The sequence below is a fragment of the Echinops telfairi genome, unplaced genomic scaffold (genome assembly GCF_000313985.2).
Source record: "Echinops telfairi isolate 266 unplaced genomic scaffold, ASM31398v2 ScPeMD7_29;HRSCAF=101, whole genome shotgun sequence".
In the NCBI taxonomy this organism is placed as follows: Eukaryota; Metazoa; Chordata; class Mammalia; order Afrosoricida; family Tenrecidae; genus Echinops; species Echinops telfairi.
Window position 1 is genome coordinate 9,683,757 of NW_022103926.1, and position 24,905 is coordinate 9,708,661.

General features: G+C 52.7%; 2 protein-coding genes across 2 annotated transcripts in view; one reads left to right on the forward strand and one right to left on the reverse strand.

Moving 5' to 3' along the window:
- Positions 1–10,223, forward strand: part of SERPIND1 (serpin family D member 1) — a 13,876-nt gene extending 3,653 nt beyond the window's left edge. Inside the window, exons 2-5 of the mRNA XM_013008223.2 lie at positions 1,336–2,187; positions 5,890–6,163; positions 8,740–8,884; positions 9,478–10,223. Of these exons, the coding sequence (XP_012863677.2) occupies positions 1,336–2,187; positions 5,890–6,163; positions 8,740–8,884; positions 9,478–9,669 (1,463 nt within the window). The 3' untranslated portion in view covers positions 9,670–10,223. The remainder of the gene's footprint in view (positions 1–1,335; positions 2,188–5,889; positions 6,164–8,739; positions 8,885–9,477) is intronic.
- The window catches only part of PI4KA (phosphatidylinositol 4-kinase alpha), a 119,041-nt gene that overhangs the window by 38,562 nt on the left and 55,574 nt on the right, over positions 1–24,905 (reverse strand). Inside the window, exons 14-19 of the mRNA XM_045289575.1 lie at positions 24,498–24,630; positions 21,570–21,665; positions 19,756–19,939; positions 19,198–19,301; positions 16,147–16,315; positions 15,267–15,317 (exon numbers count right to left, since the gene is read on the reverse strand). Coding sequence (XP_045145510.1) covers positions 15,267–15,317; positions 16,147–16,315; positions 19,198–19,301; positions 19,756–19,939; positions 21,570–21,665; positions 24,498–24,630 — 737 coding nt within the window. The remainder of the gene's footprint in view (positions 1–15,266; positions 15,318–16,146; positions 16,316–19,197; positions 19,302–19,755; positions 19,940–21,569; positions 21,666–24,497; positions 24,631–24,905) is intronic.

Consider the following 24,905-nt stretch of genomic DNA (forward strand, 5'->3'; position numbering starts at 1 on the left):
GGAGATGTGATATCCACCCCACTCCCACTCCCCACCAACCCCCTGGTCTGTATAATGGCGAAGAGAGGAGACCACAGGCAGTGAGTGGTTGCTGCTCTTACTGACACCCACACATCTGACCACAGTCCAAGTGGGGTATCCAGGCTGCTGGGTGGTGATGACAGCTAACGTGTTCAGTTATGCCAGCCAAGAGGCTGGAGGTCCCATGCACCCTTTGAAAACCCCATGGGGTCAGTCGACTCAGTGCCAACTGGTCTCCGTATCATTAGCCCCATCTTCAGTCCTCACAAGTTCAAAGATTTGGTTACCCTAAACTAACCCTAACCCACTACACTGAGCCCATTCTGATTCATAGGGACCCTATATCGGGTTTCTGAGACTGTCAATCTTTATGGGAACAAAAGGCCTCATCTTTCTCCTGTGAAGTGGCTTGTGGGTTTGAACTGCCTACCTTGGAGCCAGCAGCCCAATGCCTAAACCACTGCATCAATAGTGTTTAACCAATAGGAGGCAATACCTCTCACCTGGCCTACATAGGAGGCTGAGAGTCTGGTCCTCAAGTATCTCTGAAAAAACAAACTCACTGCCACTGAGTGGATGCTGACTCATAGTGACCTTATAGGGAACAGCAGAACTGCCTGGAAATTTCCAAGACTGTAACTCTTTATAAGGGTGGACAGCCTCGTCTATCTCCCACAGAACAGCTGGTAGGTTAGAACTGCTGACCCTGTAGTTAGCAGCCCAACATGGAATTACTACCCAAAGGAAAATGCTCAAGATGACAGACACAACCAACACAGCAAAACTCAAGCTTCTTGCTGGTGTTGGAAGAAGTTGCCTTGGGGTCACGTGTGACAGTCCATAACCTGGGCACGGGCAGAAGAACTCACTTGGTAGCTACACCTGATTTGACAAGCAAGTCAAATCCTTCCTGAGCACGGGAAGGGGACATGCCACAGTACCAGTGTCAAGGTATTAGAAACGGGCTCATGTACTTGAATGAACGGAGTGGTGCATAGACCCCCCTAATAATGACCTTCTGACCTCACCTTGAGGAGCCCTGGTGGCGGAGTTGTTCTGAGTTGAGCTGCTAACTGCAAGGCCAGCAGTTCAAACCCACCAGCTAGCTGCTCCACGGGAGAAAGACAGGGCTTTCTACTCCTGTGAAGAATTACAGTCTAGGATATCCACCGGGCAATTCCACCCTGTGCTACAGGGTTGCTGTCAGTTGGCTTCGACTCAATGGCAGCGAGTTTGGTTTGGGTCTGGACCGCACCTCACACAGGTGTTGGCTGGGCTGTGGTGCTCACTGTGTGTGTTTGTTTCTCCCTGCAGCCAAGATGACCCGTCTGCTTTGCTCGGTCCTCCTTGCTCTCCTAACATCTGCCCGCTGGGGGAGCACGGGCCCGGCAGGGGGGCCTGCAGAGCCGGAGCCACTGACCAACACAACCCCGGGCCTGCCCATCATTGCCGCCAACTTCCACAAGGAGAACACGGTCACCAACGTCTGGCTGGATGAGGGCGAGGAGGACGAGGACTACCTGGACCTGGAGAAGCTCCTGAATGAGGATGACGACTACATCGACATCATCGACGCCGTGGCGCCTGTCGACCCCGCAGCCCACGCTGGCAACATCCTCCAGCTCTTCCCAGGCAAGAGCCGCATCCAGCGCCTCAACATCCTCAATGCCAAGTTTGCTTTCAGCCTCTACCGGGCTCTCAAGGAGCAGGTGGGTGCCGCGGAGAACATCTTCATTGCACCTGTGGGCATCTCCACAGCCATGAGCATGATCTCCCTAGGCCTGCGGGGCGATGCCCTCGACCAAGTCCACGCGGTGCTGCACTTTGAGGACTTCGTCAACGCCAGCAGCAAGTATGAGATGGTGACTGTGCACAACCTCTTCCGCAAGCTCACACACCGGCTCTTCCGGAGGAACTTTGGGTATGTGCTGAGGGCCGTCAATGAACTTTACGTCCAGGAGCGCTTCCCCATTCAGCAGGACTTCAAGGCCAAGGTGCAAGAGTACTACTTTGCGGAGGCTCAGCCGGCCAACTTCGAGGACCCGGCCTTCATCGAGAAGACCAACCAGCACGTCCTGAAGCTGACCAAGGGCCTCATCAAGGACGCACTGCAGAGTGTCGACCCCGTGACCCAGATGATGATCCTAAACTGCATCTACTTCAAAGGTAAGAAATGGCCTCTCTTCAAAATGGCGAGCTCTTTTTCAGGACGTAGGGGCTAAACTGTCAGGGGTCATCGGCTAACTGCCAGCTATCCATGAGGTCAAGCTCATGGTCACCTCAGAGGCCCAGGGACAGGGAGGGCCCAGGCAAGGGGAGGCAACGGGCTGAAGCTTGCTTCCTCCTCAGGCCAACCATGGGAGGGTGTCCCCACAAAACAGTGATGCTCCATGGGCACACAGCTGGTTAGGGGTGGGGCCAAGGAGAGGCCCAGGCGGTTCCATCTAAGGGGTGTGACCTTTCAGCCACACTGGCAAAGTGCAGTGCAGAACACAAACCAGGCATTTGGTCAAATGGATTTGAGGGCTCTTATTCTTTTTCTGGTCCTTACCCTGTTGTTGGAAGGAGCCCTGGGGGCATAGTGGTTACCTGTTGAGCTGCTAAACACAGGGTCAGCAGTTTGAAACCACCAACCACTATGTGGGAAAAGAGCAGGTATTCTATTCCTTAAGAGCTAGAGTCTCAGAAACCCACAAGGGTAGTTCCACCTTGACTTTTGGGGTTGCTTCCAGTCAGCATCAACTCAATGGCAGAAAACTGTTTTTCAGTAAGCAGATATACGAGGGGGTACATCCCCCAAAAACAGAGTTTTTAAATTTTAACAAAAGAACCTTATCAGCTTCAAAGTACTCTCTATGACACTCAATACATTTGTCAAGTTTGCGATTCCATTCTTGGAAACATTTTTCAAACTCATCTGTTTGGATGGCTGACAGCACCTTCCTCGTTTTTTTTCTTCGCCTCTTCTAAGCTGTCAAATAGCTGTCCTTTCATGTCCCTCTGCATTTTTGGAAACAAAAAGAAGTCATGGAGTGAGGTCAGGTGTGTGGGGCAAGAGAGGTATGCTGTTTTTGCCGCCAAAAACTGGCACACTCAGATGGCTGTGGGAGCAGGTGCATGGTTGTGGTAGCAAAACCAGTCCCCCATCTGCCACAAATCAGGCCTTGTTCGTTGTACACTGCTATGCAATCTTTTCAGAACCTCTACATAGAAAGCTTGATTAACAGTCTGACCTGAAGGAATGAACTCCAAATACACTAGCCCCTCACATCAAAAAACAAAAAATGGATGAGCATCATCTTGATCTTTGATTTTACTTGATGAACTTTTTTGGGGTGAGTTGACATGATGGCGTCTTCCACTGGCTTGACTGATGTTTGCTTTGGGGGTCATAAGAATAGCACCATGTCTTGTCACCAGTAATAACTTTGGGGAAAAGTCTGAGTCACTTCAGAGCTGTTCTTTCAAAGCATGGTATGTTCCCACTCCAATCTTTTTTCCTAATCAGTCGGAACCTGAGGCACAAATTCATTCCCAAATCTTCCGTTAAATTTTGCTGCACTGAACTCCAGGTAGTCCAGATAACTTCCCCGTCTCTTCAATGGTCTGTCGTCAGTCTTCAAGCACAGGTGCAGGAATTCTTCTGACATTTTCGTCTGTTCAGCAAGTTGAAGGATGTCCTAAATGAGGTTTGTCATCAATCGACATGTCACCGTTTTTGAAATGAGAAAACCACTTATACACTTGAGTTTTTCCCATAGCACTGTCCTTGTAAGCCTTGTTCAACATCACAACAGTTTCTGTGGCATTTTTCCTGAGCAGGAAACAAAATTTCACAGCTGCACACTCTGCTCTCTTAAATCGGCCATGACAAAAAAAAAACCAGGTTCGAGTGAAACTGCTTTTACGAAAAATTCACTGTGACCAGAGAGAACCCAGGCGAGGCCACTGGGTGCATTAACTCAGAGCGAGTTGCTCAATGTCCACCTGGTGGGAAAACTGCATACTTTGAAAGCTCTGCCAGTGGAACTTTTCCATTTGGGGGGATATGTCTAAAAAACATCTGTTGTCAATTGTTCAGCTCCAACAGCTGGTGTGAACATCTGACCTGTTCTGGGTGATTCTGCATGGAGGAAGAGCAGTAGCAGCACAGTAGTTACATGCTGGGCAGCTGGGCACCACCAGCCACTCTGCGGGAGACAGATGCGGCTGTTGGTCCCTGTTCAGCTCTATGGTCTTAGAAAACCCTGTACAAAGTTGCTATGAGTTGGAATTGACTCAAGGGCAGAGGGCTATAGGTCTTTTGCATGAATGGGCGGGGGAAATGCACACTTTGTTCTCACACAACTGTTCCGGGTCATGTATGAGGGCACTTTCTAGGAAGGGGCAGAGTCACCCCTCACCAGGACCCCTGGGAACTAGGAATACAAGCGTGTGAATTCGTACAGACCAGAACGAGCCGGTCTTTAGCAAAGCCCCCAAGAGGATTGGGCTGGAAGCAGCTGCACTTTCCCGCATGAACCCAGGATTCTGGAAGACAGACCTGGGGGCAGGTGGGCAGTAGGCCTGGTCACTACATACACAGCTGCTCTTCCTACCTGCAAAAGATCTGGCAGGCCGAGGCTGGGGCTGATCCCCAAGGACTCCAGAAAACGCCCTGCTATCAAGTTGGTTCCGATTCAGGGTGAGCCTACTGGACAGGGTTGAACTACCCCTGTGAGTTTCTGGGAGTAGAAAGCCCCTTCTTTCTCCCACAGAACAGCTGGTGGTTTTGAACTGCTGACCACTACCGCCACCAGGGCTCCTTCCTGAGGACTCTGGTTCCATGGTTCCTTGGCTGGTCAGTGGGAATACAGTTCTACCGTCCCCTCATGGAGAAAGGCAGAGGCGACAGCAAGTGCACCCACCAGCAGGTGGCTGAGAAGACGAGGGGACATGATCCGTTTATAATCACTCGCCTGACCACAGGAACGAGTTTCAAAACCCCACATCCACTGCCAATGAGTCCATGCTGACTCCTAGACATCACATAGGGCAGAGCAGAATTGCTCCTTTGGGTTTCCAAGCCTGTCCATCTCTATGGGAGAAGGCTGCCTCCTCTTTCTCCTGAGGAGCCTTGTGGTGAACAGCCCTGCGCTTAACCTCCTGCACTAGCACCAGAAGGGCTCAGCTATTAGTAAAGGCCCAATCTCTGGTGCATCAGCCATGGCCCTTCCCTCCCTAGCCCCCTATCTGTCACCAGCGGACAGGGTAGAACTGCCCCTGTGAATTTCCAAGACTGGAACTCTCTGGGAGTAGAAAGCTCCATCTTTCTCCCAGAGCAGCTGATGGTTTTGAACCACTGACTCTGAGGTTAGCAGTCCAATGAATAACCACTACACCCCTGGGGCTCATGAAGACGACCCCACAGAGGGCAGGATCAGCTGACAGAAGCACGTTTTCTAAGTGCAGCAGAGGCCAGGCTATGCATTGGGCTGCTCACCGCAGGGCCAGCAGAAGGAATCCATACCAGTTGCTCCTCAGGAGGAAGATGAGGCTGTCTGCTCCTCTAAAGACGGACAGTTTCAGAAACCCAGAGGAGTAGGTCTTCCCTCTCCTTCAGGGTCACTATAAATTGGAATCTTTTCGATGGCAGTAGGGTCAGACCCAGATGCAGTCTACCCCAGACATCTAACAAACCTCGCTACCACTGTTTGGGGCTGGCTTTCTCAACATCTCTGATGGGGTGTCCTCGGACACAGTGGTTCTGAGTATGGCCCCAGGACCGCTAGTATCGGCTGTCCCAGTCAGAGTATAAACGAACCTTTGGGGCTCCTGGGGCTCTATCTTAGGCATGCTAAGGGGGCTCTCACTCTGGCCACGCTGCAGGCTCCTGGGTGAACAAGTTCCCTATGGATATGACGCACAACCACAACTTCCGGCTGAATGAGCGTGAGGTAGTCAAGGTGCCCATGATGCAGACCAAGGGGACCTTCCTGGCGGCGAGTGACCAGGAGCTGGACTGTGAGGTCCTGCAGCTGGAGTATGTCGGGGGCATCAGCATGCTCATCGCGGTCCCCCACAAGCTGTCGGCCATGAAGACCCTGGAAGCGCAGCTGACGCCCCAGGTGGTGGAGCGGTGGCAGAAGAGCATGACAAACAGGTGGGCTGTTTCAGATCCAAACAGAAGGGCTTGGGGGTGGGGTGGTGGCACAGTGGGCTATAAGCACTGGGCTGCGGGCAGAAAGGTCGGCAGTTGGCTCTGTGGGCGAGGCCGCAGCAGCCCACTTCTGTAAAGACTGAGAGCCTTGGAAACCCAGGGAGCAGTTCAACTCCATTCTGTGGGGTCATCGTGGGTCAGATTCAGCTTGAGGGCACTGGGTTTTTGGGTTGGGGGCAGTGATACTGGGCCTGAGGTGATTTTAAGAAAAGGGAGGAAACACACACGTATCTAAGAATGCCTTACATAGCGAGACTGATCAGAGAGCATTTGCTGAAAACAGATCTGTGTTCCAGTGACAGGGCCAATGCTGGGGTGGTGGTGGTGGCGGGGAGCGGGACAGGAGGCTTGGAATTGCCTTTGAGACAATTCCGATTCCGTCACATTTGGGCTCTGTGCTTTCAGCCACAGCTCCACCTCTCCAAGGGGCTTCTGGGAGAAACCAACAGCATGAGCCATGTTGAGCACCTTCAGTGCTTGAGACTCCTAGGTATCCAACAAAGATCGGTTCCCCTGCTCCCCTGCCCAAGAAATCCCCTAACCCCAAACCAAAAGCACTGCCACTGACTCGATGCCAACTCATACAGACCTCCTAAGGACAGGGTAGAACTGCCCCTGTGGATTTCTAAGACTGTAACTCTTTACTCGAGTAGAAAGCTCTGTCTTTCTCCCTGGGAGCAGATGGTGGTTTTGAACTGCTGACCTTGCAGTTAACCATCCAACGAGTAACCACTATGCCAACAGGGCTCCTTAAGAAAACCTCTTTATCTATTGAGGGGACTCTTGTTATTTCTTACTCCACATTGCAAATACCGGGCTTGAAAGAGTATAGTACGGTTAATTGTAATTAATAAGTGTTGGAGCAGGGTTTCAGGGTGATATGTCAGGGGCAGTCTACTTGTACGAGATCACGGCCACTGAGACCAATGGGACCCGTCCCTCTCTGATCCACAGTCGGAGGTGACTGATGTGACAGCGAGGGGTTAGGTTTTGGTTACTCCTGGTCCAGAGCAGAAAGGATGGAGAAGCCATCTTTTGATATTATGGATACAGACTGGCTGGTGCTGGTTGCCAGCAAGTGGACTCTAGCAGGTGGTGAGCCCACATAGGCAAAGTAGGACGTGCTGCTTTCACAGTCATGGCCTTTTTTGGCAACAGAGCACTAGCTCTGCCTTCCCAGGCACCTCTGGGTAGACCCGACCACGAGCCCACACTTCAGCTAAGCATCCGACCTAAGGAGCTACCCCTCCTGGGTGCTCTGCATCATGGGCAAGACCATATGAAGAAAAGCATCTCATCGCCTCAGAAGCCCAGAGCACAGAGAAACAGGCTCTTGGAGGAAGCTCTGTGCTCGGGACACCAGTTAATCATCAAACCCAGTCTTCTATCTCACTGCCCCACAGCCATGGCCTTAATCCATAAGAGCCCCACTGCCCTGCGTGTTCTATCTGTCCTGCCCCTTAGACACCAGGTCCCTGGGCCCAAGACCCCATCCTCCAACCTCTTCTCTCAGCCCTCTGTGGACCTTGGTCAGTTTCTCCCACCTCACCGGCTCCACAAAGCCCTCAGACCCACACCAGCTTCCAGGGGCTGGACACCCTCAGGCCATAAGCCTTCTTCCAGACAAGACCCACTGGTGGCTGGCTATGTCTTAGTGCTGCCTGCCTGTGCTTCCACCGCCACTCACCCAGGAACCTCCGATTGCCATACAGAGTGTAAGCTCCACATCTCTCTCCCCACTCAGGGTCGGGTGCACCGAGGGAGGGGCTGATGTCAAGGCAGAGACTTGAGCATGTCCACTGATTGCCCTGGAGTGGATTCAGACTCACAGCAAAGCTTGAGGACAGAACAGAACTGCCCCTCTAGTTCCCAAGGCTGTCTATCTCTTCCAGAGCAGACTGCCTTAGCTTTCTTCCTCACAGCAGCTAGTGGGCTCCAACCACTGGTCTTCCAGTTAGTAGCATAATGCTTAATCCATAGCACCACAAGGGCTCATTTCTCCTCTCCAATCCAGAACTAAGCTGCCTGTCATCAAGTACATTCCAACTCACGATGACCCCTTCTGGCAGAGCAGAAGTGTTTTATAGGGTGACAGAGGGCACAGATCTTAACAGAGGCAGACAGCCTGCCTCTTCTTTCTCCCACAGAGCAGGCACAACCTCCCACCTCCCTGTTAGCAGCCTGTCCGAGCCCCCATGCTCCTTCTGGATGCAAACACTGGCCCTTATGAACAAAATACATGTTACTTTAGAACCTGGGGACCAGACAAGACACTCTCTTCAGATACGTTCTATACCATAAACTCGGGGAGGGGGGAAGGCGGGGTTGATGAGGGGCCTCTTCCAAGAGTCCTCCTGGGACGGCACTGATTAAGGACCTGAACAAGTGCAGTGTCCATTCTGGGGCAAAGGTAGCTTGTGGCACTGGTGGTGGAGATAAAACTGTGATTTTTTTGTGTGTTGTAAAACTCCCTAAACTGAGTAACAGCCGCCCCCCCCCCCCCTTTCCGGATCCTTTAGAACGAGAGAGGTGCTTCTGCCCAAATTCAAGCTGGAGAAGAATTACAACCTGGTGGAGGTGCTGAAGGCGATGGGAATCACAGCGCTGTTTGACAAGAATGGCGACTTGTCAGGCATCTCTCAGGACAAGATCACCATCGACCTGGTAATCTTTCCCATGTGCCCCTGCCCCTAGGCCTGAGCTCACAGGATGGTGGCTGGGGCATAATGGGTCTCTCCTGCAGGGTGCACAGTCCACTCCACAGGGGACAGCTGGCAGCCACATGCCTCCTTGGAAGGTCAAGTCAACTGCACAAAGGGCAACTACTCAAGTACAGCCTTGAGTAGGCTCGCCCTGTGAATATATATGAGAGAGAAGGAAGACTAGCTGACCTAGTCACAAGTTCAGGCCCTCTCTCATGGACGTGCAGGCCCCTCACACGACTTGCACACCAGAGAGGGAGCCTCAGGCTAGTCCCTTCTCATCAGTGCACCCCAGAGAGGGTCCTGAGGCAGGGTAGACCAAGGTCCCTCATGGACACGTACCCTAGAGGGAGGCTGGAGAGTGGGCCTGTAGGCTCAGCTCCACAGGCCTCTTGCACTCTGAACTGCCAAGAGTGGGAACAAGCTGGCTGCACAGCACGATTACAGAGCTAGACAGGCGACTCCAGGCCTTTTCAAGGGCATTCTGACCACTTCCCTGCTCTGCCCACCATGTCCATCTATGGGGTCTGATGACACTCTGCTCTGTGCCCACAGTTCAAGCACCAAGGCACCATCATGGTGAACGAGGAGGGCACCCAGGCTGCTGCCGTGACCAGCGTGGGCTTCATGCCGTTGTCCACACAGGTCCGTTTTGCTGTCGACCGCCCCTTCCTGTTTCTGGTTTACGAGCAGCGCACTCACTGCCTGCTCTTCATGGGGAGGGTCACCAACCCGGCCAAGTCCTAGAGAGGGCTCCGGGCAGCTGCCGTGGTGGCTGTCAGGACACTGTGCGGGCGCCCTTCCCAACACGACGACAGACTGGCCGGCTGCAACGCTCCAGATCTCACGTGCTGCCCCGCGGGACAGGAGGCCACATGCACGGTCACCAGTGGCTGAGGAGCCCCTGGGAGCGTCGGTAGGAATGCCGAAGGAAGTCAGAGCTTTCTCCCAGAAAGTCAGAGAGAGGGAGCGAGAGGGTCTGTGCCCGAGGAGCTGCTACGTCCGTGTCTTCCCAGGCTCCCCAGTGGAACACGGTCCCCCAAACGAGTGGCCCTTTCTCAGGCCTCCCAAGGAGGGTGTATGCCCAGCAGTGCCCATGATGCGAAGGGGAGACCTGTGACGTGCTCGGGGCGCTCGAAGTATAATCCTATCCAGGCCCAGCCTCCTCTGTCTCGCTCAGTGTCACCGTGCCTTCTCCTGTCCCCTCACTGCTTCCCAGAGGACAGTGCCTGCACATGTGCGTGCGCACACACACGGCCCTTTTCCCCCACTAAAGAGATCAATAAATAGAATCGCCTTTACCATGTATCTGTTATACTCGCTGCCACTGAGTTGATGCCGACTCATAGCAACCCTATAGGATAGGGTAGAACTGCCCCTGTGAGCTTCCAAAACTAACTCTTAAAAAAAATTTATTATTAATTGGGAGTTAATACATATATATCATTCCATAATTCAATCACGTCAAACAGAATTGTATGATTGCTATCATGATCAGTTTCCAAACATTATTTATCTTCCTGGACTCCTTGACATCGTCTCCCTTTACTCTCCCACCCCCCCGAAACCCATATTCTATCTGCTGTCCCAATAGGTTCAATCAATCCTGGGTTTCATATACTGAAACCCAGAATCAAGATGAACTCTTTAAAAAAAAAATTTTTTTTTTTATCAAGATGAACTCTTTATGGGAGTAGAAAGCTTAGCCTTTCTCCTGAGAAGTGGTTGGTGGTTTTGAACTGCTGACCCTGCAACTAGCAGCCTGACATGTAGCCAGTACACCACCAGCACTCCTTAAACCTGTGACAACAAATCTTTCTTATTTGGAAGCTCAAGGAATTAGCAGAGAACACAGTGGGAACAGTGGAGGTCCAGATGAATGGGCCCACAGGACAAAGTAAAACTGCCCCTAGGGTTGCTGACACCGTCACTCTTTTTTTTGAAAAATCATTTTATTGGGGGCTCAGACAACTCTTATCACAATCCATCCATTGTGTCAAGCACATTTGTACATTTGGTGCCATCATCATTCTCAAAATTAGATTTCTACTTGAGCCCTTGGTATCAGCTCAATTCCCCCCCCCCTGCCTCCCTCTCCCTCATGAACCCTTGATAATTTATAAATTATTATTAGTCATATCTTACACTGTCCAACGTCTCTCTTCACCCACTTTTCTGTTGTCCACCCCCTGGGAAGAGGTTGTATGTAGTTCCTTGTAATCAGTTCCCCCTTTCCACCCCACCCTCCCTCCACCCTCCCGGTATTGCCACTCTCAGCACTGGAGACTGTCAATCTTGATGGAAGCTGCCGGCCTCCTATTTCTCCTGTGGTGCAGCTGGTGAGTTCAAACCACTGGCCTGGTAGTCAGCAGCCCAAAGCCTAACCTGCAGCACCCCAGAGCCCCACAAATCCAATGCCCTTGAGTCAGTTCCAGCTTATAGCGGCCTATTGGACCTCGGAGTGCAACTGCTCCCTAGGGTTCTTGAGGCTGTTCACCTTTCTCCCGAGGAGTGGCTGGTGGGTTTGAACCGGCAACCTTTTGGTTAGCAGACCAAGGCCGAACCTACTGGGAAACTAAGGCTCCTAGAGAGATGACGGAGGTTGGCAATTGCTCCCTAGGGTTCTTGAGGCTGTTCACCTTTCTCCCGAGGAGTGGCTGGTGGGTTTGAACCGGCAACCTTTTGGTTAGCAGACCAAGGCCGAACCTACTGGGAAACTAAGGCTCCTAGAGAGATGACGGAGGTTGGCAAACCCTTCTACACTGGGACCAATATGCTCCGGGGTGCTTTAGGGTTGGGGTGAAAAGCACTTTGAGTGTGGGCAGCCTCAGCCTCGCCCTTGGTCCTCCAGGGAGTGTCCTTCAATCCCAATGAGGACAGTGGTCATGGCTTCCCCTCACTGGGTACCAGTACCAGGGGAGTGTGACTGCACCATCCTCCTCCCCAGTCCACGTGTCGGCCTTGAGGTAGGTGCTGCCATCACCCACTTCTGAAGAGTTCCCAGAGGGACTGTCATTCCAGCCCGGCCGGTGGCCAGGCATTGGCTGCTAATGGTCAGTCTCCCTGCTCCTGTCCTTGCCGCTGCACGTACCCACTCTGTCCCTAGCACCTGGCTGTGAACTGATGAGAACAAGAGGCCAGGCCTGCCCCTGCTGCTCAGTGTGATGTCCAAGCCTGGGGTCTCTGGCTAATTCAAAGGAATGCCTCTATTGCTGATGCCCACCCTGTGAACTTCTAGGTTTGTGGTCTGCCCATCTGTTTTAGCTCTCTGCCATGTCTGTCTTCCACCCAAGGGGGGTAGGGGGCTCTGGACACATCCACTTGGAGGGCCATTGGCCCCTCCCACTCACAAACCATATGACTCTGAAGCAGGCTGCCTGGGTGGCTTCCAGACCTAGCACTAAAGCTTCCTACCTGGGGGCACATGGCTGCTCAGTGTCTCAGTTTTCTCACCTGCATGGTGGGAGAATGACACATCTGGCCCTCAGAGAGGAGCTGAGAGGAGCTCTAGCTCCACCAGAGAAGGGCCAGGCTAGGGGTTCCGGTGAAGATGGACTGCCTACATATGCATGTAGGAAACCCTATGTGCAGTTGGCATGAACTCAGTGGCCCCGGGTTTGTTCTTTGGCTACTGGTTGCAGAGCTGACGAGCAGAAATCGCCACAGCATGGGGGGAGGGGGACCTCAGAGTCATGTGCTCAGCCCCCTGGTGGCTCCTGCAGGTCCCCAAGGCCACACTGAAACCTGAGTCCTTGCCCAGGCCCACGGGCACTTCCCCCACAGAGACTCACTGCCATGCCTAGGAGATCCAGAACAGTCTCTTCTGACGACGAGAAAGCAAAATGGGCGAGGAAGCCATGTTTGAAGTTCGCTCTCCAAGAGGTGCCCGGGCTGGCCCTAAGGCAAGCCCCAGGTGTGTGTTCTCTGTGCTTCTCGTTGAGCAACCAAAGTCAAATATTTGTGACCTCCCCTGCCATCTAACCATTAACTTCTGCTGCACACACACTCACCCCTGCACGGGAGAGGTCATAGCGGTGGAGGAAACCCCAGTGTCTCTGGGGTGTGTGCGGACTGTCACAGGGAACAGGCAGACAACAGGGGTACCCCCAGCCCCATACTAGGCCCCACACAGCATTACCTTCCTCTTCATAGAATGAAATCAGAGGGGCACGCAGACTCACAGGGGGCTGAGCTCCCATTGGGTGTCCTCTTGGCACTGATTAACCACCACGTGACCACTGCTAAGGATCTAGAACGCTCCCAGGAGTGAGAGTGGTCAGGGATTCTGGAGTTCACTGATGGGAGCATCACCCCAAGACCTGCCATGACTCACTGCCCTGATTTCCAGCTTGCTGCGCGCCTGCCTCCTCCTCTCCCACGTCCTCCCCAGCAGCGCACACCACAGACGCTGATGGCCATATTGTCACACTCGTGGGGGCGGAGTGCTCTATGAGAGAGGGGGACCTGAGGTGCCTGTGAAAAAGGAACCCAGAAAGAAAGCCCTTCTGGGGCTGCAGTGGGCTTCCAGGGCTCCCCCCATGGAAGCCACAGGTGGTGCTTGCTTAGTGCCAGGCACGATGATGTGCTCGCTCTGGCCAGGATGAGTTGCATAAAGAGCCTGCCAAACAGCAGCCCCCATGAACCTGCTCAAATAAAACCCACCTCCCACTGGGTAATTATATCACTTTCCTCCTACATTTAACTCAGCAGTGTGCCTTGAAGGCTAATTCATGTCGCTACGTACATATTAAATCCTTGTTTTTCACTGAAAAAAACAAAAAACCCACCTCCCGCTGGATGGGGAGTGAGAAGCCTATGTGAGAGGCCATGCCAGCTTCTGGTTTGGGTACTTTTGTCATCCTCTTGCCTGCCACAAACACATGCTCTTTTTTTTTTAAACACCCAAAGAGGAAACCTCTACCAATGAAGTCAAAACTGCTCTGCTGGGAAGCTGGCCCCCGGGTCGGGGCCCAGGGAGAGCCAAGGGCCTACTACCCACCTCCCCTCCAGGCCTGTCCTATAACACCAAATTGTTTGCTTGTCAGGAGTCATGATAAAGTTAAAAACAAAAAGACAAGTCTTTAAAAATACCGTGGGGAAGAGAGTCCCCAGAAACCTTAAATGGCCTGAAGGCTGTGGCAGCCCAGCTGGTTACCAGATGGGAGGTGGCCAGGTCCCCAAGGGACACACAGGCTGGGAGCCCAGAGGCTGCCCTCCCTCGTATTGCAGACCCATCCACAAGCTCCCGCCCTGTCAGAAAGACAGCGGCAATCTGTATAGACTGGTCCTTCTCAACTAACCACCTTACTGAGGAACCCCTCTTCCCCCACAAAAGCCAAACTACTGCCAGCGCAGTGATTCTGATGCACGTCCACACTAGGAGGTTCCTGAGACAGTTGCTTTTCATGGGAGCACATAGCCTCATCTTTCTCTTACAGGGTGTGTTTGAACCGCCAAATCGCCAACCTCAAGATTAGCAGTCCCTTCCGTAACGCACAGCGCCACCAGGGAAGGCCAGGTAGCAAAGGATGGTGGGCCAACAGAAGGAAATGGAACCGCTTCTTACTAAAGAGTAACAGTAGGAAGCAAGTCCAACTGGCCAGCGAAGATGGACAGAGAGAAGTGCACGGTGCATATGGGCCAGCCAGAGGATGAAATGGCCTAGCTGGCAGAAACACTGCACCAGAGTCCAGAGACTCACTCAGACTGGCAAGCAGAAACAGCCTGAGGGAGGAGGAGGAGGTGGAAGTGAGTGATTAACAGGTAGAAACCACACCAAAACACAGGACCTGGATATATGATGGGGAATGAGTTTGTAAAGGCCAGCTGGGCTGGGCTAGGCCGGGCTGACAATGGGAAGAGATGTGGAGGGGGCTCCCCACCCCTGCTCAATAGCACTGCTCTGGGGAGCAGAGCTGGACCCACTGGCCAAACCAGCAATCCCCCCACCTCCCACCAGTAGGTTGCAGGCCGCAGCTCTAAGCCTGGATCCCAAAGAACGGGTTTGGAGCCTCATTTCACGAGGAGCAGGTAGGGGGGAGGTGGCAGGGGGCTGGCACGGGAGTGAGAGGATGAAAGGCAGGGCCAAGTAAAAAGGGAAAGGGGGCCAGGTCCCTGATCCAAGCATCTGGGAGTTCAGGGAGGGTGCAGAATGTGGGAGATGCAGGTGGTCCTGGCCAGCTCCCGCCCTCAGGATGGTGACAGACAGCATTCCATCCCGACGCACACACCCCCACCCCCGACCACATGCACACACACAAGGAACCTGTGTGTGTCACTAGGCAACACACATCCCGTGGATACAGACTCAGGTGTTTCAAAGGACAGGATGCTCACACACTCACCACCGCTATGACAGGAATAAGCACGCCCAGGTTCCCCGCACTGCTGGAGGCCTAGGAGAGAGAACAGCGATGTTACTGAATAGCATGTATCACACACACACACATGCCCCACAGCCTTAGGTAAAGTTGGAATTCCTTCACACACAAGGCCTGGCAAAGACTAGAGGAAGAGAAATGCATACACAAAACAAAACAAACTCACAGCCATTGAGTAGATGCCAACTCACAAGAACCCTACAGGACAGGGTAGAGCTGCCCCTGTGGGTTTCCAAGACGCTACTCTTACAGGAGTAAAAAGCCTTGGTTTTTCTCCCGAGGAGTGGCTGGTGGTTTTGAACTGCTGACCTTGCAGTTAGCAGCCCAACGAGTAAACACTACCTGAGCAGAAATCTGATATGATGTAGGATGTAACCTGGTGTGATGTAGGTGAACAAGAACCTGGCTGGCTGGGCCAAGAGGGAAGTAGAGAAGGGGCCAGGTGTTCATATGACCTTATGAAGCTACCGTAACTGCCTCAACCACCCTGCCCCCTGATCTCTGGGGGGTTCCAGACCTGCAACTGTCTGCCCCATGGACCTTTGCTCTGAGACAATGCTCCTCATGCTGTCACCGTACTCTGACCAAAAATGCTTCACAGCCATGCAAGGCACAGCCACTTCCCCTGGCTTCAGTGTGGATGAGAGAAGAAGCGAATGGCTGGGCCTAGGCCATCACCATCCAGGGGATGGAGATCAGGGATAGGTGAGCTCTCCTTTCCCTTCAGCATCCCACTTCCAGCTTAGACCACTGGCTGGATTTATATGGCTTAAGGAAAACACCCCCGCCCTACCTCCACCCTGCCCCAAATGGCACCTGGAGACCCAAGTCAGGCCTAGCCTACCTTCAGGGCAGGGCCTTTCTCGCTGGCACGCTCGCTGGCACGCTTCCCCTCCAAGCCCAGCTGCACAAACAGCTCCAGCAGGTTCATCAGCAGCTCGTCCACCAGGTGCTCATCCTGGATGTTGGCTGCGATGTTGGCCAGGGCATTGATGACGGCCAAGGAGCAGTGCCTGAGGGGACGGGACCATCAGCCCAAAGTAGGAAACACCAGGCTCCTGAGATGCTGCCCTGTCCTCGCCTCCCCAGGCCCTCACCATTTCAAAGGCTGGACCCCCCAGGGCCCAGCTACATGCAGGAGGAGTGAGGAAGGGCCATTGCAGTAAGAGCAGTCCCTTGAAGAGAGCCCCTGCCACATGGATGGGCAGCCATTACCCTCTCTTCTGAGACGTGTGGATAGCCTCCAGGAGGCTGTCAGTATTTCCGGGGCTCACAAATGTTGAGGGTCAGCCATAGGGCACTAAACACATAGGGCTCACCTCAGGGATGGCCTGGCTGGGGCTTGTATTCCACCCCTATCCCCCTTAAAGACATCATTACGAGCTGGCACTGAGTCCACCCCCAAACTGAAGGGATCCCATGCAAACAGGATTGACTGCGAGGACCCACGGAGGGTTCACTGGCTGACTGCTCAGACGCGGGATGCCAGGCTTCCAGCATACCTTCCCAGTCCACCTTCGCCTGGAGGCGCCAATGAAACCTGCGCAGCATGAGGGCAACACACGTGGGCCCACCTCTTGGACGACCTGTGGCTCATGCAGGAGGTGCACGGGGCAGAAACCACCCAGGTCTCCCGGATGGAGGGGAAGAGCCAACCACCAATCCATCCTGCTCTCCCTCAAATGACAGACCCCAAACCCCACTGCTGTCTAGTTGACTCAAACTCAGTGCCACCCACCGCAGGGCAGTTGAGACTATCAATCTTTACACAAGCAGACAGCCTCAACCTCCCGTCTTGGGGTGGCTGGTGGATTTGAAGCACCAACCCTACAGTTAGTGGGCTAACACTCACCCACAATGGCACCAGGGCCCCTCCCTCAAACAACATAAACCCGAAACTCATCACCAAACAAAACCCGCCAGTTGATTCCAATACAAAGCAACTGTCCATAGAGCTGCTAGGTCTGTCCATCTTTATGTGAACAGACAAGTTCATCTTTCTCCCTCCCAGCAGTTGGTGGGTTTGAACTGCTAGACATTGGGGTTGGCAGGTCAATTCATCGCTACCATTTGTAAAACTAGTTGCCATTCCGATATTCTCTCTGCTTGGGGACTAACGCTCATTGCTTAGGAAGTTATCTTTGGCCTGGGACGTCCTCAGGATCCCACCAGCTTCACGTCAGAGTGGCTAGGACGCCCCCACACATGGACGCCTCGAGCCAGAGAGGTTAGCCGAGCTTCTTTGAGCTCCCCTCTGTGAGCGCCAACAATGTGCTGCACAACCCTGTGTGCACCTTAAAAGCCTTTGGACCTCAGTTTGTACAAGTACAGGCCATGCAGAGATTGAGCCTCCAGTGCTAGGGTCTGGACGTCAAGGGCATGGACGTAACCAGGGGAACAGGGGTTTGTATCTGGGGGTTGAATAGAAGGTAGAGGGCACTGGCAGCTGGGCCCCTCAGGGGGCTGGGGAGGAGGCGGTACTGAAGAAGAGCGCCTGAGCGCCCGCCTAGCCATTGCTCCTGCAGCGTCAGCCACTGCTCTAGTCACTGCTGCCCATCCACACAAGCCCCGGTGCAGAGTAGACACTAACTGCCAGGTGGGCAGTTTGAAATCACCAGCTGCATGGGAAAAGATGGGCTTACTCCTCCTGTGAAGAGCTGCTGTCTCGGACACCCACAGGGGCAGTTCTACCCTATGCTCTAGGGTTGCTGTGAAGTGGAATGGACTCGTTTGGTTTTCAGAGGTTTTTTGCTTGACTTGATTCTGACTCAGTGTGGCCCTCTAGGACAGAGCAGAACTGTTCCTTAGGGTTTCCAAAGCTGTCATCTTTATGGGAGCAGACAGCCTCAACTTTCTTCCACAGTGCAGCTGGTGGGCTCGAACTGATGATCCTCAGTCAGGTGCCCAGTGCTTAACCTGAGGTATAGCTAGGGCTTCTTAACATGTCATGTGCATGGTCTCATTCAGCCGCACACCTAAAATCTGAGTGGCCAGGGCCCAAGGCTGCAGAGACACGGGGAGAGCCTCTGTCATTGCCGAGGTTGCTCGGTCCTGGGTGGTGCTGCCCAGTAAAGTGCCAAGCCTCAGGGGTCTCCATCGACTCACGGACTAAAGTGCCCACTTCCCTTGCTCCCTCAATCCCACTTCTCCATATAGACAAGCTCCTAAGACAAGCATTCAGCCAAATTCACAGCCACCGAATTAATTCTAACTCAGTGACCATACAGCACAGAACAGAACTGGCTGTCAGGGTTTCCGCCAGTCTCTAGAGGAGCAGACTGCTGCCTTACCACCTTTCTCCCGTAGGTTTGAACTGCTGGCCTTCCAGTGGGCACTTGGACACTTAACCCACTGTGCTACAAGGGCCTCTGAGGGAAGCTCATGGACATGCAGCTGTCTGATGCTATGCTCAATGGCAGAAAAATGGGATAGCCGAGACCAAGCTCAGGGCCTGGCTAGCCAAAGCACAGCCTTCAGAGAGGATGCTCACTACTCGACCCACACGCACAATGGTGGGTACTGGCGGAGTCTGTGCGGACGGTAGGGCCTGGAAAGACCCTTGCCTGGTGCTGTGTGCGCAGGTGAGATTTCCCTGTCTGTTGGACCAAGCTCACTGCCATCAAGCAGATGCCAACTCTATAGGGCAGAGTAGAACTGATCCTGAGGGTTTCTGAGACCAACTCCTGGTGGGCGTAGAAAGTCCTATGTTTCTCCCTCAGAGTGGCTGGTGGTTTTGAACTGCTAACCTTGCAGATCACAGCCCAATTCATAGCCACTCCACTAAAGGACCCGTTTCGATTGGAAGCTTCTTTAAAAGATGCGTCCTCAACCTCCAAGGCGCACTTTCAAAGGAAGTTAAATGCTGCTGCGGCGGGAGGAGGTAACGGGGCCTTACCTGTAGCCATGGTCCTTGTAGTCTTTGGTGGCTGAGTACACAACCGAGCTGGCCTTCACACTGATTTGCTGAAAGAGATTCCACACTTCCTGGTAGATATATTGCTGCAAAAGAACAAGGGAGGCGTCATCACACTGACCCTCACCAGAAACCCCCAAAAGGCTTGTCCTCCCTTCCTCAGTTAGCAGATTACTAACCCTAACAGACTGCCTGCCCATGGCATGCAGTTTGAAAGCTTTCACCAAATCTCATGCGAAAAGAAGGTGCCCGGGTGGTGTTGTAGTTACACTTTGGGCTACAATCCACAAGGTCTGCCGTTTAAAACCACAGCCCAAGGCTCTGAGGACGAAAGATGAGACTTTCTACTCCCGTAAAGAGTGACAGTCTTGGAAACCCACAGGGACAGTTCTACCCTGTCCCACAGGGTCGCTGTGAGTCAGAAGGGACTTGGTAGCAGAGTTTACTTTATGTTTTAGTTGGAATCAGAGGCTTTTGATGAGGTGTGCACCAGGTGGGCAGGTTCCCACACCTGGCCCTCCAGGGAAGGGGTTCCCTTACATTTCCTGTGATGACCAGGCAGCCCAGCTGGTCGATGATGAGCACGTCAAGCGGGGAGGGGGGCTGGCAGAATTTCTGCTGCAGGATCTGTAGAATCGGCTCCATGACCTTGGGCGTGTCCCTCAGGGCCACTGCAATGTGGCCTAAGGCCCGGATTGTGTGGTCGGGAATCAGGTGGGCATCCCTGTGGGTAAGGGGGAAAGGACAGAAACATGTGGGGACAGAAAGGGCAGAAACATGTCCTCTGGCCCTTGAGAGTGAACACTCTGTCTGCCAAGCCCCAGCAAAAGCCCCGAATGTGAGTCCTCAGCTACATAGACCTCCACCTCCTCATGACGTTGAAGAGGCATGCATTCAAAAATGCTAGGCAGGGGCATGTAAGAGCAGGAGAAACATCCAGAAGCCCTGGGTGGTGGGCTGGGATGGCACACCTTCTCTCCTCCCACAGATGCCAAGGAGAGGTCACATGAAGGCTGTGACAACCTTCAATGACACGGAAAGAGGCACTGAACAATCAGGACAGCTTTGGGGAACCCCATGGTGCCATCAACACCAACACCAACTGTTTCAAAACAATCTAGAAAGATTAAGACCACGCACCTCCATGCTGCATGTATGGTGAAAGAAAAGCCCTATTCCTCCTGGCAACTGTGTTCTATGGAAATCCCAGCCTCCCCCTGCCCCCTTTTCTAGCTAGGCGAGGCACCAGTTGTTCAACATAGCCTGTCTTTCTCATCGCCACTTACCCAGCGCCTGACCCGCAGGCACCAGCCCCTCGCTGTAGCTTATGTCTGATTACAGTCTAACAAAAAATTTTGGGGTGTGTGTGTGTCTTGGTTCTTAGGCCTTTCCCTGGGGTTATTTGGGGTGCTGATTCAGAAAAGCAGCTTTAGTGGCATAGTGTTATGTTTTGGGCTGCTAACAACAAGGGCAACCGTTTAAAATCACTACCGTTCAGAGTGAGAAAGAGGACGCTTTCTAGTCCCGTGCAGAGTTACAGGCTCAGAAACCCACAGGGCAGCTCTACCCTGTGCTACAGAGTCGCTGTGAGTCAGAGCCAACTTGATGGCAGTGAGTTTGTTTTTGTTTTAATTCAGAAAATTGCATTGGATAGACTCTATCAGCTCTGGTTTCCAGTTTCTTGCATGTCATATGACTAAAGAGTTTGCATCAGAAATCTGTGCTTTGATATGAAGTAAGTAGGTTTTCATGTAGTATACTTTTCATTTTAATACATGTCCAACTTGTTTGAAGGGGATAGTAATTTAAAGACTACTGTAAAATATCCTGATTTACCCCACCCCCCTACGTGCAAGCAGAATGAAGAGTGGTCGATGGCATATGTTCTGTGTCTCAAAAACTAGTACAGATAGGAGATAACTGGTGTCATTTTTTGGAACTATTAAAAAAACTGCCATCAAAAAACAAAACAAAACAAAAAACTGCCATCAAGTCGATCCCAGATTATAATCCTTCGGCATATTTCACACTCCTGGGAAGACAAGGTCTAATACAGAAGAAAGAGAGAACAGACAGGTTGGTGAGGCTGTGTTTGCAAGTTTCCCCAGGAGACAAGCTTCTTCCATCCTGGAAACTCCATGGAATTGCCATCTTCCAGGCCTTTCTTGGCCACCTGTGTGGGATGCTTACCATGGACCCCAGGTGGTCTCCCTTGCTCCAATCAGCACCCCCACCGGCCTCAGTGATGATCTGGCTCTCAGAAACCAGGACCTGAGTCAACGTGTCTGCTGCAAGGTGGTGTCCACAGCTCCCAAGCATACCCTCCTCCCTGCCCCCGCCTGGGTGGCACCTACTTGTCACTTTCCTGGGAGATGTACAGCCGGTTGGACAGACTGGACAGAAAGGCCTCCACAATCACGGGGTCCACTGTCAGGCCAGCTTTCAGGCACCTAAGGACATCCACAGGGCAGTGAGCACCCACAAGCAGTTTTCCCTCTATCCCCCTTCCCCCACAAGTCCCAGGTCCACATGGTTTAAATGACAGACCAGACATCCCCCCCCATATATCTGAAAGTCATTACACAGTGTGGAGTTGGAGAAGGGATGCAGGGCCAACTTTGCCCACTTGATTGGTGTCTCCGTGGAAAACAAAGAAAGGAGAAACCCCACACCCGTTGCTCTCCAGCAGATTGCGACTCATGGGGACTCTTGAGTGGGGCCTCTAATCTTCATGGAAGCAGGTCACCAGAACTTTCTTCCGTGGTGACACCCACTAGGCTTGAACCACAACCTTGAGGTTGGTAGTCGGCACGAGCAGACTATCCCAAACCCCTGCTGTGGGGGTTGGATGATTTTAAGTCAACTAGACACTCTTGGTTAGGGGTGGTGTCAAACTTGTCAGCTTGATGATGCCTTGTGTGTGTGTTCTTTTGTATGAGAGGGAGGGACTCTGGGACCCACTCTCTCTGCCTTCCTGCTTGCTGGAGCTCTGCTGGCCTCGAAGGGTGGCCTCGTGGGGGCCGCCTGACTCTGAGAGCTGCAGGCACTTCGCCACTTCGCATGGACCATGAATTCATGCGATTCTGCACCCCCTGGCCTGTGATCTCCCTGCTTTCTGGTACACTAGTCTGTGTCACCAGCATGGGGCTACATGAGTCTAAGGAGGGACTTAGGGACTAGCATCGACTTAAGGATTTGAGTTGGACTGGGCTGGGATCCCCTCACGACACACAAGTACTCCTACACATACCTTTTTTTACATAGATGAGTGGCACTGGATGTGTTTCTCTAGACAACCCGGCCCAACACCCCTCCTAAACACCTCCCATTGGAAACAAGAGCCTGGTTATTTTGCCCAGAACAAGTTCCTTTGGGATGCCACGCTTGGCCTGAGTTCAATCTCACATTTCTTGTATTGTTCCTGAAAACTACTAAGGTGCCCCGGTGGCTCAATGGGCTCCAGGGCTGCTAGCCACCAAGCCCTCCGGCTGCTCCCTCCAAGGGAGAAAGACAAGGCTGTCCGCTCCCGTAAAGACTGATAGTCTGGGAGACACGGAGCAGCCTTACTGGGTCTCTAGGAGTTGGAATCAGCTCAATGGCAATGGGGGTGTTGAATGGACTCCAAAGATGAAGGACCCCAAGAGAGCAGGGGCAATCTTATACAGATACCCGGAGGTTTTCACAGACTAGAAAAAGCAGCCCCTCAATCTCTGGCCTCTTACACGGGTTCTTTGACCCTGTATATCAGGCTCTTCAACTATAGACTGGTGTGTGACCCTGGCTAAACTTGGTTGATGAGAGCCGGAAGTCAGATAGATGCCAAGAGGGAGAGTCGTGTTCTGATGTGAATGAAAATGTACTGTTTCTGAGTCAAGAGAGCAAGAATGCCCACTGCTCATGCTCACATTTATATTGTAAGGAATAATAAATTTTTAAAAAGGCATCCCTGGGTGGTGCAGTTTCAAGTCCTCCCCGGGGTGCCTCAAAGAAAGGCCTGGCCATTGACTTCCAAAGGCTCAGCCCTTGGAAAGCCCATGGACAAGTCTCGAGCTGGGGCGCACCCACATCTGCCTTGAGTCGGAGGTCACGCTATGGCGATGGTGTAGTAAAACGGCACTTTGTAGAAAAAAGATCTGGTGTGAGAATGGCTGTCACTTCCTGTGGCAGGCCAGGGTAGTAAGTCTTTCCTTTCTACTTCACGAGACGATTTTCCTCCAATATGCAGCTTTAATTTTATTTAAGAGAAAAGAAGGAAAGCAGCTTTGGTCCTCACAAATCTACGATGGGAGCCCTGGTGGCACAGTGGTTACATGTTCGGCTGTGGTCCACAAGGTCAACAGTTCGAAGCCACCAGCTGCTTGACGGGAGAAAGACGGGCACTTTCTACTCCCGTAAAGGGCTACAGTCTCAGAAACCCACAGGGGCAGTTCCACCTTGCCCTGTAGGATCACTCTGAGTCAGAATTTACTCAGTGGCAGTGGGTTTGGTTTTTTGTGTGTGTGTTTAATCTACAAATAATTGTATTGACATACCGTACAATAAATAATGAAACATTAAAATGCCTGATTTTTAGAAGGTTAAATGGATAATAAGGATAAATTTGAACAATAGTACAAGAAAAAAAACAAACAAGGTGACAGTCTGCCAGGGCTGCCAGACTTGTGCACTGGTTGGGAAGTGTGCTAAGTTCTTGACTCATGGCACTTCTCAAGGCGGGAGATCTCGCATGAGGAGAAAATGCCTCCCCTGCAGTTACAGAGAAAACCAAACTCACGGTCATCGAGTCGATGCCGACTCATAGTGACCGACAGATCAGGGTGCAACTGCCCCTGTGGGTTTCCGAGACGTAACTCTTCACAGGCGTAGAAAGCCTCATCTCTTTCCCACAGAATGGCTGGTGGTTTCAAACTGGTGGCTTTATGGTGAGCAGCCGCACAACTTCTCCACCACCAGGGATCCCTCCACCATAGGTAGGTTGGGAAACAACCAAGAATAAGTGTAGAAGTATGTTGTGGTTTGTTGCCATTAAGTCAGCCCTTGACTCCAGGAGAACCCAGCACATTGGCAGGGGGTCTGACCCTGTCCCACTTTCAGGAGCGGATCACCCGGCATTTCTTCCTCATCTGCCCTCATCCAGAAGGGCCACTGAAAACCTGCTCAGCAGCACCATATGCAAGCCTTGAGGAGGTACCTGCAGTGCACTGAGCCCGGGCCTCCTGCATAGGAGGGCAAGGCTTCCCCCAGTGAGGCCAAGGCCACTGCTGTGTGCCCTGTGTGCCCACCTGCAGATGTTGTCGATGGCGATGTCTCGAAGCTGCTCGTACATGGAGGGCTGGCACTTCTTTCCCGACATGACGTTCAGGGTGGACTCAGAATGCTCATTGGTGATGCTGATCTTTATATCATTGCCGGCCACTGTGCGTGAATTCAGACAGGCACCCGGTTAGGCCTAGGGCTCTCCACCCACCTCTCTATCCCTCAGAGGCTATGCTGCTCTTACTACCAAGTGCTCTGAGAGGAGGCACGTGCGGCGGGCTTGGCTAGAATGGGAGGAAAACGTGGAGGGATACTCCACGTGGCTGGAGAGATCAGGCTTGCTGGTTGGACAGAGACTGGTGGAAGTTTGAGACTGTGGGCTTCAGGTCTGGAAGTAAACCACCCATGGGACTTGATTTCCCAATCAGTAACAG